Below are 20,618 nucleotides of genomic sequence, written 5' to 3'. Positions count from 1 at the left end.
CAAACTCATCCATGCCATAGCCAATAAAAATACATTGCCTAGTCTTTACATCAAGCTTAGATCTCTCATCTTTAGGAATATGAACAAAAGCTTTACATCCAAAGACTCTTAAATGATCATAAAAAACATCTTTACCTGACCATACCTTCTCTGGCACTTCAAATTGCAAGGGAACACATGGTGTTCGGTTCAAGACATGAACAACAGTGCTCAAAGCTTCACCCCAAAAGGATTTTGCCAATCCAGACTGTGACAATAAGCACCTAACTCTTTCAACCAATGTTCTGTTCATCCTTTCAGCCAAGCCATTCAACTGAGGAGTCTTCGGAGGAGTCTTCTGATGTCTTATACCATGCTCTTTACAATAAGCATCAAATGGACCTGAGTACTCACCACCATTGTCAGTACGAATGCATTTCAACTTCTTCCCAGTTTCTCTTTCAACAGAAGATTGAAATTGCTTGAACACATTCAAAACTTGATCTTTGGTCTTCAAAGTGTAAACCCATAATTTCCTAGAATGATCATCAATAAAGGTTACAAAATAGATAGACCCTCCAAGTGTTCTTGTCTTCATCGGCCCACATACATCAGAATGCACCAAGTCAAGTATTTCTGACTTCCTTGAAGGTGGGTGGCTCTTGAAAGAAACCCTGTTCTGTTTCCCAGCAAAGCAATGGTTGCACTTTTGCAAAGCAACCTTACAACCAGATAAAAGATTCCTCTTGGATAACATATTCATGCCCTTCTCACTCATATGACATAATCTCTTATGCCATAAATCAGTTTCATCAACAAACTCAGCAGCATTAACAACATCTTTCACAATCTTTGCTTGAGTTAAATAAAGAGTAGAGTGTCGAGTACCTCTAGCAACAACCATGGAACCCTTGGTGAGCTTCCAACTATCACGAGAGAATGAGCTATCCAAGTCTTCATCACACAACTTACCAACAGAAAGTAAGTTCAACCGAATATCTGGAACATGCTTCACACGCTTCAAAGTCAACTTGGTACCGTTGGAGGTTTCCAAGCAAACCTGTCCAACACCGGCACATTTTGCAACACCTTGATGAGCCATTTTTACATCACCAAAATCACCAGGAGTATAGGACGTAAACAAATCCCTCCTAGATGTAACATGAATAGAAGCACCGCTATCAATCACCCAACTAGTGCTATTATCAACAAGGTTAACAGATTCAAACTCCTCAACAACAAGAAAATCATCATGAGTTACATTAACCTTGTCTTCCTTGCTACCATCATCTTTATTTGTGCTCTTATCTTTACTTGCCTTGGCTTTCTCCTTCTTTAGCTGCCAACAAAATTTCTTCACATGTCCCTTTTGACCACAATGATGACACTCAATATTCTTATACTTTCCTCGAGACTTGCTTCTACTTTGATCTCTACCTTTAGGACCTCGACTTTTGCTTCTCCCCCTAGACTCAGAAACAAGAACATCTGAATGTGTAGTCGATGTACCTTGTGACTTTCTTCTCATCTCTTCATTCAAAACACTGCTCTTGGCAAGATCCATAGAGATTACACCATCAGGAGCAGAATTGGACAATGACATTCTGAGAATTTCCCACGAGTCTGGTAAGGAGCCAAGAAGTAACAATCCTTGAACCTCTTCATCAAACTTGATACCCATGGAAGATAACTGATTCATAATTCCTTGGAAATTATTCAAGTGATCTGTCATTGATGTCCCATCTGTATACTTCAAAGCCAACAACTGCTTGATCAAAAACATCTTGTTATTCCCAGTTTTTCGAGCATACAACTGTTCAAGTTTAATCCAAAGAGTCCGAGCATGTGTCTCTCCAATAATATGGTTCAACACATTATCGTCAACCCACTGCCTAATATATCCACAGACTTGTCTATGCAACAAAGTCCAATCATCATCAGATTTATCATTAGGCTTCTCTGTACCAAAAACTGGTTGATGAAAATTCTTGACATAAAGCAAATCTTCCATTTTTGACTTCCACAAATCATAATTAGGACCATTAAGAGTGATCATCCTACTAGTATTAGTATTAGCTTCCATTGTTCACAAACTCACAAGCCCAGAAAAATACCAACAAGCTCTGATGCCAGTATGAAAGAGCCTAGCAGCGGAAACGACACAAATGTCCAACACAAAAACAATATGGAAGCACTCACAACATAATATGGCAGCAACTATAACAAGCAAATATAGCAAGTAAAGCAATAATAAGAACACACCGAGATTTTAACGTGGAAAACCCCCTCAAGGTGAGAGGTAAAAACCACGAGTCGTCCAGACCAATGAAATAGCTCCACTATAATCAAATGAGGTACAAGAGAGTCTCAAACAAAGCACAAAAATGTGCATATAACCAGCCAAAACATCAAAGCACCAAAGCTCACAAATGAAAAGCAAGAAGATGAAATATACCCAAAAAATAGAGCTGCTGTCGAAGCCAATTTCTCTCTCTGTAGACCTCCAATTAAAATCTCCACCGTCCAGAATGAAGAACAAGATGTGAAGAATCTACAGTTCAAATTTCACGTCGATCCAACGGTGAAAGAATGAGAAACTACCGTTCCAAAATTGCTGCTCTGTGTAAAAACGGGAAACCTAATTTCTCTCTTGCGAAGCCAATTTCTCTCACTGAAAATCTCCAATCAACATCTCCACCGACCAGAATGAAGAACAACATGATAAGAACATGCCGTTTAAATTTCAAGCCGATCCAACGGTGAACAACTGAGAAACTGATATTTGAAATTTACTGCTTTGGGCAAAAACGGGAATTTTGTTTTTCCCCTTCTCTCTCACTTGGTGGCTACTCTCACTCACTCTCAATGACCCCAAAAATCTGAACTAGGGTTGTGGCACAATGGGTGCAAGAGACACCCTCAAAATGTTGGGCTTGGGCCTCACAAAGGAGAGAAAAACCCAACACCGGCTTATCCAAAGAACTTGTTAAGTTACCGTTATAATTGCGATTCGTCGTGATTCTCAGTGTTTTTCCATTTTATGATTTTACCCGTCGAATTAAATTTTAGCATGCTTTGTGCATTGAGCATAAGTTACAAAATTGGCATACATTATAATATTTGAAAGTTACCCTAACCATGCAACACATTATCCTTATTTTAACAATTTATAGTGCCAATCCCCTCTTTAATTCTTGACAGGAATGCATAAACCTTGGTGTTAGAAAGTTCAATGTTAATACTAAAGTAAGAAAGGCTTACATGGATTCCCTCGTTACTCCACAGAAAGATCTAGTTCATGTTATGGCTTTTGCAAAGGAAGCCATGAAAGCTGTGGTTGCAGAAAAGATGCATCTCTTTGTTTCAGCAGGAAAGGCATGATTTTAGATTTCTGCATGTTTGCAAGTTGAAATAGAGATCTTCAAATGAGGACTATGATTGAATTTTGTAGTTTCAGTGCTGTCCCACTACCACCGTCACTGCCACCACCCTCAATCTCTTCGGATGAGGACTATGATGATGATGAGAATGAAGATGACACACTAAAGACTATAACTGATAGTTTTAGTATGGTTGAACAATATATTAAGAATTATAGTTAATGTATCCATATACTTTGTTTATGTTTTGAATTATATTGACTTGCTTGTTTATAGTACTTTTCTTTTAGTTTGATAATACGATGAATTTGCTTATTTTTTAAAATATTATAAATATTCGAATACAAATTAGATAAAAATTTGTATTTATTACATTTATATTTATTTTGTATGAAAATAGGTTTATTTTGCAATGAAAAAATTAAAAAAAAAATATTTTACCTTACTGATGGATTTACAGACAGATTTTCTGTTTGTATTCAGAGTTTGGAATGGTTTTCCAAGGCTCCAATTACCAACGAAAAATCTATCGGAAAATATGTTGCTAATTACCGACGAAAAATCCGTCGGAAAATCTGTCTCTAATTATTGACGAAAAATTCGTCGAAATATCTGTTTCTAATTACCGACGGAAAATTCGTCGAAAAATGTCTCTAATTACTGACGAAAAATCTGTCAGAAAGTTTGACATTCCAGGGAAATGGAGGGAAGAATTTACCGAGGGAAAATCTGTCTCTAATTGGTAAAATCTGTCGGTAAATAATTTTCGACGAGGCTTTTACAGAGGGACAAAATCCATCGGTAATTTCGTTAGTAACCAAAAATTCGTCTGTAATAAAGACCAAATCTATCTGTAAATCTGTTTGTATTAAGTAATTTTCTAGTTGTGTCTATGGCTGCAATATACTTTCCAAATACCCCAAACTACTAAACATACAAAACTAATCAAATCAAACTACATCTTAAACAACCCTAATGGCCACGAAAATAGTACAATATATCAGGTTAAAACATGACTCACACATTGCGCTATTATCACTTCAACTTATGGCCATAAAACCAAATACTCAATGCAAACACCAAACTTAACACTTCAAATCCAAACATTATACTTGAAAATGAAGTTTTTTACATTCACGCATTATTCCCATTAAACAACTCTCATATGGGAAAAACCTAATCCCAAAAATATTGCACATACAACAACTAAATTTCTAAAAAAACACCCAACATTAATAGAAAAATTAACTACATTATATTTATCATTTCTCATAACCATTTATCTGCCTTACTAACCTCGGATAGCCAACTATCACACTAAATTTTTGTCGGTTTAAATAATATCCCACTTCTCAAATAACATTGCCGGAGCGGTAATCTTTTCTTCTAATGGCATTTTTTACCTTCGGATTCATGGAACACGGGTATCCTTGATACCATCATCTATCTTTCCCAATAAACTCTCTTTGATACCACTCTAAAACCGAGTACAGCGGGCTCACGAGGGAATTTCATTCCTTATAAAATATGTATATTTGCTAGAGAAGCCTCGCCGAATTAGTTAATTCATTTATCACCAAATAATGTTACTATCTAATTAAATTAGACTTTTCTACTAGACATTAAAAAGACCATATTATAATTTTTTATTTTGCTAAACGACAAATATAACGGATTGACCTGTCCGTATTGAGAACATTGATGTTATAGTCAAGTAGAGTGGAACAACTGATAATTTTCCTATTGTTTATTTTTCAAAACCCACAACCTGATGGTACGTGGTACACTGGTATTCCAATAAAGTAAACGGAACACTTAAAAATTTTCCTGTACGAATAAGGGATTTTAATAGTTAATCTCAATAGAATTAATGTTACATCCATAGCCATAAATATGTATGTAACCAAAATTGTTACTAACATCCATGGTTATGATTAGATTAGGATTAGACTAAAACTAATTACTCTATTCCACAATTCATTATATGCATGGTTTCTATTGGCAAAAATTTCTTATTAAATAACTAATAGATAATAATACAAATAAATTCAGTTTAAATATCGAAATTTAAATATTAAGTTGATCAAGTAATAAACAATCTTCTTTTTTAATAGAAATAATCTTTATTAGTTTGAATTCTAGAAATGAAAATAATGCGTATTAAAAGAAATAACCTCTCATAGTATTTTAAATATTACAATCAGACTTTGATGATATATAGAATTTGAATATATGCAAATAAACAATATGAGAAGAAGCTAAGCTTCAATATTAAAACTTGCATGAAATTTGACCGCGGCAACATACATTACATAGCTAGAAAGAAACACACAATTTCTGAAGTGACACAACCATGCATATGTATGTAGTTAATTATTTCTCAAGAGAAATTTAATCCTCACACACATGACACAACCACTAAGGAAACCATAGGATTAGCTCTCTCTTAAAGGGTTTCAAAGCCTGAAGAGTGAACACAGATACATGCATGAAATGAAAGAAACATAAACCAAGACTCAAACAACTGATTCAACTCTCAATATAGGTAGCTAGTGTTTGTCATTAGCGGTGTACCCAGTGTGGCAGCACTTGTAACTGATGTAAATCTCCATAGTGTTGGGGCAATCAGGGCACTTTATAGTCTCTGGCAACTTTCCGGCGACGTTAGGAATCTCAAGGTGGGAGCAGCGGTGAGTAGTGCGCACAATCTTCTCATGATACTCCTTAAATGAGAACTCAAACCCTTTCCTGATCACAATCTCCTTCCACTTCTCAAACTCCGCAACCGTCTTCAACACCGTGTTTCCATGGCCACTAAGAACCACGGAGGAGCCTTTGGTGAGTAGGACCCACCCTGTCTCGTTCTTGTAGGAGAGCATCCTCTGCACTTCTTGTGTGACCGCATCAACGGTCCTGTGATACTTGGTGACGAACACGCTCTCAATTCCGCTCCAGAAGCGGCTTAGAAGGCTCTTGTCTTGCTTCTCCACGCAGAACAATTCTATTGAAATGTTTGCGGACTTTAGGGTAGCGTCGTTTACAAGTATGGTTGCGTACTTTGTGAACTGTTCGATCCATTCTCTGTCTTTGCCTCCATAGAAGAAGATGTACTTGTGCTGTTGAATCTACATCACATAGTAAATCGGATTTTATTCAAAATATAATTAATGGTGTCTATGTTTCAAAAAATGTTACTAAAAAAAGTATCACTTTAATTTTAATTTTATTTTATAATTAATATAATTATAATTATCAAAATATTTTTAAATAGAATCTTTTTATTTTTATATATTTTTTAATATTTTAAATTTTTAGGAGAGACATAGTATTTATTGTTATAATGGATGCGATAATTATACAATTTTAGCAAATTAGAATTAAAGTAATGTTTTTTATTACTTAACAACATTTTTAATTTAAAAAATAAATATAAAAAAACTATCACTTTAATTTTAATGTTGCTAAAACTGTTTAGTCAAGGTATTTATCATAACCACAAACACTAATCATTCATATTTCTGTTTAAATTATTAAAAAGAAAAAAGATTTCATAACATTTATTACTTACCCAGGCAGTTACCGCGGGGTGAACATCGCCGACAACATAACTAACCCAATGAATTTCTCTGTCAATCCTTTCTTGATCGCCAATGGTGAAGGGGAAGGCCTTCATTCCATAGGCATGGATGAGATAGAAGGCGTTGGAGTGAAGCACCTTGCCTTGAGGGTTCAGCGTCACAACCAAAGGCTTCTTCTTGAAATGCCACTCCTCCCTGATGTACTTGTACCCTGCAATGCTTCCAAAGTGCGTAACCACAAGCCATGGCATCTTTGTCATCAGAGCCTCGAATTTCTTCCGCAATTGCTCCGTCCACGTTTCCACCACCGGAATCCACACGATCTTGTACTGATCATGACTTTTGGTGTAATCATAAACTGGCCTCAGAACTGAGATTTCTTCATCCGTGATGTCAAGGGTGGATATGATCAAGTACACATTCTTCCTCTTTATTACACTGATGTCCACCTGTTTAGTTTAGGCAACAAAATGTCAAGGAGGATGTAACATTGCATTCAACTTGATTAAAGTTAGAATAATGTTTTATATGTTACTATTCAATTATATTGTTCATATCATCTGACCAGCGAAAAATGAGGCTAAACTGCTAAAGAATAAGAAACTATATTTACATCATTTTTTTGATATATTATTAAAAAAAAAGTCTAGGACCAGCACTTTTAAACAATATGGCCAGTACTTAACCATAAAAAAAAAAGTGAATGATGTTTCATTGTTATTTTTATAATAAAAAAATATATTTTTACTTTTTTTTTGTTTTTATTAATAGATCGAAAAGTATGTACTTAAAAGATATATAATTTCTTGTAATGAGTCATATCTGTCTACTGTGCATCATGATTAGTCATCATATTTCCCAGCAAATTTCTAGTTGGTTTTTTACGACGAGGTTTCATTATTGTACGGATTTTGCTCATTCCAGTTTTAGGTTCAGATTTTTTTATTACTTATATTAGCTCAACACAATAAATTAATTATCAAATAATATTTTATATGAAATATTTATTGTAATATAAAATATATATTAAAAATAAATAAATTATATATATTTATATAAATATATAATGACTAAAATGGTTAATGGATCTAACAATTTTGTTTTCCCAATCTGTGTGTAATTATTCATATTGACAGATTCGCAAATGAAGTTGTGACAGTATGGAAAAAACACAAAACAATTATAATTATATGACTAAGTATATTATATCTTACTCTCATTCTCTTTAGCTATCTTAAATAATTGTCCTTGCATTATTAGTTCAAAAGAAGAAGAAAAAAACTTATGGTCAATTGGTCATAGTTCCCTACAAACTTTGTAAAAAGTTACAAACCGTGGTTTTAGTAGCACAGTCAAACAGTTGCTGTGGGGCATCCTTTGGAAAAATGAGAAACCTAAACACCTCCATGATTTCAACTGGGGTTTGGAAAAGTTTCCTGAGCTTGCGAATATATTCTGCCTCCTCTGTAAAGCAAAAGTAGATAATAATAAAAACTGATTAGTATAGAAGATAGACCAAGAACTAACAGTTTTTTTTCTAATAATAACATAATATATTTATTTTCTAAATTTCCCAATCTCTCTATACAATATCAACTCAACCCTTAATTTTATACATTTACTATTTTATTAGCTAATTCTTTATTAAAAATAAAAACAGTTTTCTAGCAGATCTCGCTTAATTTTAATCTAGAATAATCCTAATAAGGAGCCAACTTTATATATAGTAGTTCAATACAGTCAAGGTTTGCACTTTTTATTAATTTTGAGTAAGGAGAAGAAATAAATAAATTACTCTGATCTATTTCATTTAGTTAAAACACGTAAACCATGTAAGTTCTTCATCTTGTCCTGTACATGTCTACATTTTTGACAAAACTATATTTATTAAAGATAATAATAATAATAATAATAATAATAATAATAATAATAATAATACTTTATGGGATCTAAAAATTTCTTCTCACCTATCTGTAGATTGCAGAGAGTGATTTGCTTCCTGAGTTTGCTAAGGATGATGTTGATCTTTTGACCATAGTGGGACAGTTCCTGCTTATGCTCTCTGAAACCAACCAAATATATATAAGCACATTATTCTACGTATTAATTAAGCAGCAAAGTTCACTATAACATTTTAATAAATCATAATCTATTTTCATACGTACGATTGAGTGGTGAGGCAATCAATCTGAGTAACAATGGCCACAACAGTGATGATAGACCAGTATACATCAACGGGGATTTGCTCAATAGCAGGCAACAAAGCAGGCACATCTTTAGTGTCGTAACTTGTGAGCTTCTCCAAAGCAAAGATCAACTCAATCACTTGCAATGTTGTTTTCACCAGATTGTTGAGCTCGATGATGGCCTCACGGTGCTTCTGCACCGCGGCTGGCCTTGCCAGTAGCGGTACTCTTTTAAGCACTGCCACTGACTTGGCCAAAAGATCTGTTGGCTGCTGCTGAGCCAGCAGCCAAAACTCACCGTACTCGAGAGCGAAAGAGGCAAGTGTGAGAACCGCTTTTGCGTCCCACTCATAGTTTGAGAGCTTGTTGAGAATGGCAACTGTGGTCTTGTGAGCAATTTCCTCACCCGGAGGTTTGCAAGACATCTGCCACAATAAATCACCTTACTGTTAGAAACTCTATCACATTGAAATATACCCAAGATCGATAAATGTTTCTTTTTTATCTTTTTTTTTTCTTCACTTTTTTGCTGTTGAGGTCAATTTGTTTTCCACAGAGTTCGGGGCCGATATTTTTAGCAGGAAAAATATGTTTAAACAATTTTTATCCAACCAACTTTAAACAATTACAATTAATAATCATTAATTTTTTATTTTTAAAAATAAAATTTAAATAACACTAATCAATGACAATTAATTAGTGTAGCAACAATATTTTATTTTTGTATCATTAAAGTTTTAAATTTAATATTTAAAATTTAAAATTGATACAATATTAAAAAATAAATTTTATTAGTAATATAATATTTTTCATCTTAAAAATGTACTAATTGAAAACTTATTTATTTCTCTTAACTCGGTGAAAATTTTCTAATAATTTTTTTTCTTTGGAATGTGCATTTGATTTGTCCAAATATTTTAGAAAATCTTTTGGACGCAAAGAGTATCTCTAAATTAAACCTTTTTCATGATGTCTGTCTCTCATATCCGATGCGTGTCTCTTATATTTTTTATTAGTATAAATTAAGTAAAAAATAAATTTTAACGGAAAAACATAAAAATTTGTCCAAAAAAATATACTTATACTATGTTAAAATAACATATAGTCATATAGTTGAGTCTTCATCATATATCCTACTAGTGGAGTAGTAGTGGTTATGACTTATGACATTATGTTTACTTCTCTTTGATAATGAACATTATTTTTTGCTACTTTTCTGTTGATATATGCTACATATATGTTTTAGTTTATTTATTCTTGTGAGAAAATGAGAGTGACCTCGTGCGAAATTTGTTTGAGGGTACAAAGTGGTGAGTTGAAATTAGGTTCGGCGTTCTTATCCTCTGCGTGGAGCTCAACGGTGCTTGTTTTGGAGCCCTGTAAATAAAATGAAGAGTCAGAAGAAAGTGTATCTGAAGGAGATTGAGTAAAGAATGATGAGAGGGAGAGTAAAGAGTGGTACCTGGACAACGTTGTCAACAATGGAGGTGGAACGCTTAAGGGTGTTGTCAACGAGAGTGAAGAGAGACTGAACGTCAAATTTGGTGTCAGAGTGGACATGGGTTGAGTATATTTGCTCCAATATCTGCTCATCAGACATGGTTAATGGGCTCTGAGTCTGCACGTTTTTGTTTAGGATGGTCATTAGGGAATGCTTAGTAGCCATGAGAGAGAACTCAAAAGAGATGTATAGAGATGGCAAAGAAGGATGGATATTCAAAGATGAGAGTATTGGTTTTGGTGATTATCCTGCTTCCCCACCTCCCCCTATTTATAACCTCCAAAGCTGCTTCATTTTCACGGGAGAAAAAGAGTTATTTATTTATTTGTATTTGTTTAATCTTATAATTATTACACGATTTCGTACAATGACTCAATGAGAGTAGTGAAGTATACAGTGACAGTTGGGTGGGTACGAGAGAGAGGACAGAGTACATAAACTCAAGTGTGAAAATAAGGAACTTTTTATTTTTAATATTGGAGTGGTAACGATGTTTTTTTTAAATATAGATTGTTGGAGTGTTATACTTAAATGTGGAATTGTTTAACTAGAGAAGTAGAAATCGGACCGTCCGATTTATTAGAATTGCAGAAATCGGACCGTCCGATTTCTAGAAACACACAAATCGGACCGTTCGATTTGTAGAGGTACATTATATGTTATGCAGGGACGAGTGACTCATTCGTACATTCACGTCTCGAGTAGGGACAACAATGGTGGAGGAAGAGGATGTAATGCCGACTAATGCCGAGGCGAGGGAGGACGCAGAGGCGAGTGACTCATTCATACATTCACGTCGCTATCGGAGATAGGTGAGATGAATGGCATGTCGCAGTTCTCCTTTAGGCAGTTACAAATTTTGATAATTTAAATTTTTAATTAATTTAGGTCAATTCAATGCTAATTGTAATTAAAATATAATAATTAATTATTGTTAATAATAAATTGGCGAATAGTATATTGGTATCCTAAATTTTTCCTTTTAATTTTGATGTAATGCTTTTTAATGAAGCCCAGTAAAAGACTAATCAATTAAGTGTGTATTTAAATTATTGTTTGTCAAATAGAAGTTTGAATAAAAATAATTTTAAAGAATTAATTTTGGATAGAAATAAATTTGTGTTAATATAATTTATGTTTGAATTTTATACTAAAATTAATTTTGATAGAATAAATATTATTTAAATAATATTAGTTAAAATTACTCTTAGATAAATAATTACTAAAAAGTCATAATATTAAATTATAATATTATTTTTTTAAACATATTTAATTTTTTGATAATTTTTTAATATTTTTTTATATAGTATTTTTTTAATATTCTTAATACTTTTTTAGTATGTTATAATTTTTTGTTACTATTATTATTTATGATTAATTTTATTTTAATTTACTTTAGCTAATGGGATCAATAAATTATATTATAAATAATAATAATAAATATAATACACAAAAACTACAATTATAAAAATGTATAATATCAAACAAAAAATTAATAAAAATAATAAATAATAAATAATAAAAAAAAGAGCTGATATAAAGAGAAATAATAATAATTTCATAAATAAAACAATAACATGTATGAAAGATAAGGTTGGTAGGAAAAAATTAAGAGTTTAGAGTCATTTCCTAAACCTCAATTAGTGAACGCAGAATGTAAGACCCGGTTAATTAACGGCTAATTAACCCATATATGAGAATTTATTCTAGAAAGCCAAAAATGATATTTTTATGGCTTAATATGATAGAGGAAATTGAGACGAGAATTTCGGTACCAATTTTATAGAATTCGGACCAAGATTGGACCGAACGGGCCAAACCGGGCCAACCGGACCCAAAGTGGGCCCTTGGCCCAACATAACTAAACCAAAACCCTAGTTTTCAGCACTCTCTCTCCTCACAACACACTCAAACACGCTGAAATTGAAGAGAGGGGAGGAAGAACACTCTCTCAAGTTCTTTCTCTCACTTGATCTTCAAACCACCATAACTTTTGATCTAGAGCTCCGATTGCCACTCCGTTTGCGGCCACGCGTTCACCGCGGAGAGCTCTACAAAACCTATACAACTAATCTTGAGGTAAGCCACGTGTTTCTGTTCGAAATTCCAGCCCTTATTTTCGAGTTTCATGGGTAAAATGTTGAGATTTTGGGTTCTTTGATGTTATAGGACCCAACTCTCTTGAAGGAGAAGGTTAATGTTGTCTCCTTGGACCTTGGGTGTGGTAAGATTCTCAACCCTAGTGTGATTTTGTTGTTCTATGACGTTTGGGTTTTGAGATGTTGTGTATGGGTATGATGGTTGTGGCTTAGGTTGTGTATATGTGAATATTGGAGCTTGATTGGTGACTTTGAAAAGCTTGGAAAGGGTTTGGTGGTGAAAAATCTGTTCTTGGAGGTGTTGAGGCCTTGAGAGCTTGTGGATAAGTGGTTTGGAAGTGCTCCGGGGGAGCTTGGGAAAATCGGCTAAGGTATGGTTTCGGTTTCCCGTATCTAATATGTAATGTGGTAGGAAATACTTAGGCTAGAGGACCTAAGATAGGCATTGAATTGTTGATGTTGTTGAATGATTGAGATATATGATGTGGTCATATATGTGATGATGATTATTAAGGCCTTAGTGGTATGATGTATGAGAAATATGCATGTTGTGATATATACTTGATGATTGGTTATGGTTGAATTGTGGGTTGAACCATGTTGATGGTGAGTATGATGTTGATTGTGTACAATAATAATTTACTGGAATTGGTGTTGTTGAGAATTGGCATGAGGAATAGTATATGATATGTCAATGTGTTTGAGTTTGAGCCACTTGGGTGAAGTGGGGTAAAATGATGAGATAGTGATTTTGGTAATTTGTGGTAATGTGTGTCAATGTGTGAGTTGAGGAGGCTTGATGTTGAATTTGATATATTTTGATTGATTTCAAAGAAAAGGGATGAACCTAGCATGTTTTGATTGGTTTTGAAAAGAGTTGGAAATGGCTTGTTTTGAAATTGGCACTTTGTGGTTTTGTATGAAAATATGGTTTTTGGGCACACTTTGGCGGGACATAACTTGGACTACGGATCTCCGTTTTGTACCAAATCTGTTTAGAAATGAAATTGGATCCGGGATGTCCATGCCGTTCAAAGAACGGGTGAAAAACGATTTAAAATGAGGAAGTTATGTCCGTTGGAAGATTGGGGTTTAAATCTGTGAATTCTGCAGCTTTTAACTTAGAAAATTTTTAGCAGAATGACCCCTTGCGCGTGGGCGCACCTGGCGCGTACGCGCCGATCTTCCAGAAAGCGCCATCCACGCGTGCGCGTGATGTGCGCGGGCGCGCCGATTGTGCTGCACCCAATGCCCAGCCATTTTCCAGAGAGTTATGCCAGAACTGTGCCAGTGTTGTGCCTGGGGCACGAGAACACCCACGCGTACGCGTGGTTGGCGCGTGCGCGTCGATTGGCAAATCTTTAATCCACGCGTTAGCGTGCATGACGCTTGCGCGTCGATGAGTTTTTGAGGCCATCCACGCGTGCGCGTGGAGTGCACGTACGCGTGGCCCTGTTTTCATCCCAAAGTTGATTTTTGAGTTTTAAAAGCCAAATCTCATACTTCTAAGCCTCCGATCTCACCATTTATGTCTTAAATCATTATGACATGCCTAGCTATTAAAAAGGGGCTAGTGAATGAGGTAACTTGCGAGTGAAGCAAGGGAAAAATGAATGATCAATGAGGATCAAGATGATTATGTGAGATGCGGAGGATGGTGGTGGAAGTGCTTGTTAAGCCATGGGCCGAAAGGCTATAATTGCTAATGAAACGGCTGGTTATGGATTTAACCGTGAGCCGGAAAGGCTGTGTATAATATGAATATTGGCTGGTTCTGGACTGAACCGTGAGCCGGATGGCTGATATGGATGTTGATCCATGGATGAGAATTCATGCATGCTTATGCTGAATTATTGATAATTGAGATTTGCACTTCCACTATCAGAGGCACGAGATCCCTGGGAGGAAGCAGTGGCTAGCCACCACGTGCTCCAGGTGGAGGCTCGAGACTCTGTTGACCCTATGTCGTAAGTGTGGCCGGGCACTGTGAAAGACCCGGATGAGCTCGCCCCCGAAATATTCACCAGTGAGGGTGATGGATATGGATCATGTTTATGATCAAGTTTATAACGAGTATAACTCGAGTTGGGGATGCGCGACAGAGGGACAGTCCAATGGTTAGCTACCAGGACTTGTCGGGTTGGCTCTATAACCGACAGATGATATCATCAGCCACTAGGGACAGGCATTCATCATATGCATACTATGTGAATTGTTTGAGATTGCCTATTTGACTGCATATTACTTGCTAATTGTCTAAATGTCTTAACTGCTCCTATTTGTATATTCTTTGTCTGATATAACTGTGTTTGCTATAATATACTCCTGCTGGTGGTTGGGAGGTTTGAAGGAATTGGAAAGGGAAGTATTAGTTAGACTGAAGAATCTTTAGTCAGATACCCTTATATGGTTTAGCTTGTTTATAAGCTTTGATATTATCTGGAGGAAGTTCTAGGATTGCCTTTGGCTTTCCTCTATTATTATGTATTATATATGTGGAAGCTGTTATCGTGCTGGGGACCTCTGGTTCTCACCCATGCGGATTTTGTGGTTTTCAGATGCAGGACGCGAGGCTTCTCGTTGAGGCATGCTGGAGACTTCTGGATTAGCGAAGATCCTTTGTTCTTGGGACTCTGTTTTGGTTTATATATCTTGTTTAGATACTTTTATCTCCATTAAATAATACAAACTGTGATGACTCCTTCTAGAGGGGATTTTGGAGAATAGGTTGTATGTATTTGTATCCCTTTGGGTTTCCTTTGGGGTTTCCTTATTTTATTATATGTATATATTATTATGCTCGGACCGGTTATCTTCGCAGCCGGATTTTGAGTCTTGATATTCCCGTTTTTGACACTCTTTATATATATGATCTTGCGTTAGCTTATCCTTTGCTCGTTACGTTATCGATCGGAGTGTTGCGCGTTCGAGTTACGGTTTTTGTTTACCCCTTTTTCTACAAAGGCTCCTAGTTATAATCAATTATTCATACTACTATACGTACTAAATTTTTGTTTTAGAGGTCGTAATACCTTGCCATCTCTGAATTATGACTTAAGCATAAGACTCTGTATGGTAGGGTGTTACATTATGGTATCAGAGCAGTTCGTTCCTATAGAGCCTGAGATATGGACTGACTATGCTTCTGTGCATTCTCTGTGTGTGTGTTATGTGCTATTAGTATATCTGCTTGATATAATTGGCATAAACGTTCATGAGCATGCATTTGGGATTTTGAAGCACTAGACTTCCGATATTGAGACTGATCAACTTAATATCGATTGTTGGGTGTGTATAGGAACCAGATGGCGCCTCGTGGACGCGGTAGAGGTAGTGCGAGAGGTCGTACGAATGCTCGTGCACCGGAGAATAACCCTAATGACCCGGTGAACTTTATGGCTGCGTTGGAGAACATGGCTGCTGCTATGCAAGCCACTGCTGAGGCTCTTGGTCAACAGATGAACAACCATGGTAATGATGGAGGTGGAGTTCAGGGTCCGATGACCTTGGCAAACTTTTTGAAGGTTAATCTGTCTAAGTTCAAGGGAACTACTAGCCCGACTGAGGCTGATACATGGTTTCAGGCTATAGAGCGAGCATTACAAGCACAAGTGGTACCTGAAGGACAGCGTGTCGAGTTTGCCACTTATATGCTCACCGGTGAGGCGTCGCATTGGTGGCAAGGCATCCGACGTCTTCTGCAGCAGGGTGATGACTATATCACCTGGAATGTCTTTCAAGAAGAGTTCTATAAGAAGTACTTTCCGACTTCTGCTAGGACGGCTAAGGAACTTGAATTGTTACAGCTGAAGCAGGGTACTATGTCCATATCAGAGTATACTGACAAGTTTGAGGAGCTGTTCAGGTTCTCTCGTATGTGCCAAGGGACTCCGGTGGAATATGAGGAATGGAAGTGTGTTAAGTATGAAGGAGGACTCCGGAGTGATATCTTCAGTTCAGTAGGACCAATGGAGATTAGGACTTTCTCCGAATTAGTGAACAAGTGTAGGGTTGCTGAGGAGTGTGTGAAAAGGGCAACCGCTGAGAAAGGGAGTCACAAAGGTTCATTTCCACAGAACCGAGGGAAGGGCTTTGCACCTAGAGGTCCGTCTTTCAAGAGGGGGAGCTCTTTCAGGAGGCCCAACAACAACAACAATTTCCAAGGGAAGAAGTTTGGGAAGCAACCTCAGAATGAACAAGCTTGTACTAGGTGTGGGAGTCACCATCCGGGAGTACCATGCAAGGCCGGATGGGGTTTGTGCTACAATTGCGGAAAGGCGGGGCATAAAGCCGCAAGTTGTCCAGAGAAGCAAAAGCAAGGTGCTGGGAAAGCACAACAGACGGGTCGGGTGTTCACCACCTCAGCTGTGGGTGCAGAGGGATCCGAGACACTCATTCGAGGTAACTGTGAAATGGCTGGTCAAACTTTAAATGCTTTATTTGATTCGGGAGCATCGCATTCATTCGTTGCATTTGAGAAAGCCCATGAGTTAGGGTTGAAGATCGTAACCTTAGGTTATGACTTAAAAGTGTATAATGCTACCCATGAAGCTATGGTAACTAGACTAGGATGCCCGAAAGTTTCGTTTAGGTTCAAGCAGCGTGATTTTGTCCATAATCTAATCTGCTTACCGATGATCGGTCTTGATCTTATCTTGGGATTGGACTGGTTATCCGAAAACCATGTCCTGCTTGATTGTTCTACCAAGTCGGTGTACTTTATGCCGGAGGATACAGAAGGGCCGGTTGTGGTGAATAATTATTACTTGAATTCAATGATGGTGAACTGTTCTGGAACCGAATGTCAGGGTATCCTGTTGTTAACCGCGGGTGTTTCGGGTGATGATCAAAGGTTGGATCAGATTCCGGTAGTGTGTGAGTTTCCGGAAGTGTTTCCCGATGATATTGAGGAATTTCCACCTAACCGAGAGGTCGAGTTTGCTATTGAATTGGTGCCTGGGGCGGGACCAATCTCAAGTGCTCCTTATAGGATGTCACCGTTAGAGATGGCCGAGCTAAAGTCTCAGTTAGAGGAATTGTTGGGTAAGAACTTTATCCGACCAAGTGTTTCCCCGTGGGGAGCTCCAGTGTTACTGGTAAAGAAGAAAGATGGAAGTATGCGACTCTGTGTGGATTACAGGCAGCTGAACAAGGTCACCATAAAGAATAAGTACCCATTGCCGAGGATTGATGATCTCATGGATCAGTTACAAGGAGCTGGGGTTTTCTCTAAGATTGATTTGCGATCCGGTTATCACCAGATAAGGGTGAGGGGTGAGGATATCCCTAAGACCGCTTTCAGGACTCGTTATGGTCATTACGAGTACACTGTAATGTCCTTTGGGTTGACGAACGCTCCTGCAGTATTCATGGATTACATGAATAGAGTATTCCGTCCGTTTTTGGATAAATTCATTGTTGTCTTCATTGACGACATACTGATTTACTCCAAGACTGAAAAAGAGCATGCGGAACACCTGAGGACCGTGTTGCAGATTCTAAAGGAGAAGAAACTCTATGCGAAACTGTCTAAGTGTGAGTTTTGGAAGGATAAGGTGAAGTTTTTGGGTCACGTGGTGAGTAAGAAGGGAATAGCCGTAGATCCAACCAAGGTAGAAGCTGTGATGGATTGGAAGCAACCAACCACAGTAACTGAGATAAGGAGTTTTCTGGGTTTAGCTGGCTATTACCGAAGGTTCATCAAAGGCTTTTCGCAATTAGCTTTGCCGTTGACAAAGTTAACTCGCAAAGACACTCCGTTTGTTTGGACTCCTGAGTGCGAGGAGAGCTTTCAGACATTGAAGAAAAAGTTGACCACTGCACCTGTGTTAGTGTTACCTGAGCCGAACGAGCCTTTTGAGGTGTACTGTGATGCATCGTTAAAGGGCCTAGGGTGCGTGCTGATGCAGCACCATAATGTGGTGGCGTATGCCTCACGACAGTTGAGACCTCATGAAGTTAGTTACCCTACGCACGATTTGGAACTCGCTGCGGTTGTGTTTGCCTTGAAGGTGTGGAGGCATTATCTCTATGGGGTTAAGTTCCAAGTTTTCTCTGATCATAAGAGCTTGAAGTATCTCTTTGATCAGAAAGAGCTTAATATGAGGCAGAGAAGGTGGATGGAATTGTTGAAGGACTACGACTTTGAGTTAAATTACCATCCTGGAAAGGCGAATATAGTGGCGGATGCGTTAAGTCGAAAGTCGTTATATGCGTCTTGGATGATGCTTCAAGAGGAGAAGTTGCTCAAGGGATTCGAGAGTCTAAAAATTGGTGCTCGAGAAGTATCTGGAACCTTGTGTTTGAGCCGATTAGAAATCTCGAGCGACTTTAAGTCCGAACTCCTAAAGGCTCATGAAAATGATGAAGCGTTATGGAAGGTGTTACCGGCTATCGAGCAAGGAAAACAGTGGAGAGTGTCGGAAGAGAAAGATGGGTTATGGAGATTCAAGGGTAGGATCATGGTGCCGGATGTTGGCACTTTGAGGCAAGATATCTTAAAGGAGGCACATAAAAGCGGATTCTCCATTCACCCGGGAAGTACTAAGATGTACCATGATTTAAAGGCGATGTTTTGGTGGCCGGGTATGAAGAATGATGTGGCGGAATATGTTTCAAAGTGCTTAACTTGTCAAAAGGTAAAGATTGAACATCAAAGACCTTCCGGGATGTTGCAACCCTTAGAGGTTCCGCAATGGAAGTGGGAAAGTATTGCAATGGACTTTGTGTCGGGATTGCCAAGGACTAGGACTGGTTTTGATGCTATCTGGGTGATCTGGACCGACTGACGAAGTCAGCTCACTTTTTACCCGTTCGGATGACTTACACCCTTGAGGAGCTAGCTCGGTTATACATAAAGGAGATTGTGAGACTCCATGGTGTACCTGCTACTATAATCTCTGATAGAGATCCTCGTTTCACTTCGAGGTTCTGGGGTGCATTTCAGAAAGCTTTTGGAACTCGATTAAGCTTGAGTACAGCGTACCATCCTCAAACAGATGGTCAATCCGAGAGGACGATCCAAACACTAGAGGATATGTTGAGAGCTTGTGTTTTGGACCAACCAGCGAGTTGGGATCGGTATATGCCGTTAGTAGAGTTTGCATACAATAATAGTTACCATGCGAGCATCGGAATGGCTCCGTATGAGGCTTTGTATGGGAGAAAATGTCAATCTCCACTATGTTGGTATGAAGCTGGAGAGAAAGGCTTGTTGGGGCCGGAAATGATAGCTGAGACCACTGAACAAGTCAAGAAGATCCGAGATAGGATGCTTACGGCGCAGAGTCGTCAAAAGAGTTACGCCGATCAAAGGCGGAAGCCCTTAGAATTTGAGGCAGGAGATCATGTTTTCCTGAAAGTTACTCCGACCACAGGAGTAGGTAGAGCGATTAAAGAAAAGAAGTTGAATCCTCGATACATTGGTCCATTTCAGACCTTGGAGAGGATTGGGCCAGTGGCGTATCGGGTGGCTTTACCACCCCATCTTTCAAACCTGCACGACGTATTTCACGTGTCGCAGCTTCGAAAGTACACTCCTGATGCTAGCCATGTGTTAGAACCCGAATCGGTTCAGTTAAGAGAAGATTTGACGCTTCCAGTGGCTCCAGTCAGAATTGATGATACTAGTATCAAACGGTTGCGTGGAAAAGAGGTTTCATTAGTCAAAGTGGCTTGGAGTCGAGGCAGTGTTGAGGAACACACTTGGGAACTTGAGTCGGAGATGCGAACGGATTATCCGCACTTATTCTCAAGTAATTGAATTTGAATTTGAATTTTGTGGGCAAAATTCCCAATTAGGTGGGTAGAATGTAAGACCCGGTTAATTAACGGCTAATTAACCCATATATGAGAATTTATTCTAGAAAGCCAAAAATGATATTTTTATGGCTTAA

General features: G+C 37.6%; 1 protein-coding gene across 1 annotated transcript; it reads right to left on the bottom strand.

The window, feature by feature from the left end:
• Nucleotides 1-5,660: 5,660 nt before the first annotated feature.
• Nucleotides 5,661-10,838, bottom strand: LOC112780090 (protein SIEVE ELEMENT OCCLUSION B). Its single transcript, XM_025824430.3, has 7 exons — nucleotides 10,586-10,838; nucleotides 10,402-10,500; nucleotides 9,103-9,548; nucleotides 8,905-8,999; nucleotides 8,271-8,401; nucleotides 6,928-7,386; nucleotides 5,661-6,484 (listed from the first exon to the last, which is right to left on the bottom strand). The coding sequence occupies exons 1-7, from the start codon at nucleotides 10,787-10,789 to the stop codon at nucleotides 5,909-5,911; spliced, it is 2,010 nt and encodes a 669-aa protein (XP_025680215.1). The 5' UTR covers nucleotides 10,790-10,838; the 3' UTR covers nucleotides 5,661-5,908.
• Nucleotides 10,839-20,618: the final 9,780 nt, after the last annotated feature.

The sequence above is a fragment of the Arachis hypogaea genome, chromosome 19 (genome assembly GCF_003086295.3).
Source record: "Arachis hypogaea cultivar Tifrunner chromosome 19, arahy.Tifrunner.gnm2.J5K5, whole genome shotgun sequence".
Taxonomy (NCBI): Eukaryota; Viridiplantae; Streptophyta; class Magnoliopsida; order Fabales; family Fabaceae; genus Arachis; species Arachis hypogaea.
The sequence above is the reverse complement of the archived record's forward strand: the minus strand, read 5'-3'. Positions and strand labels throughout refer to the sequence as shown.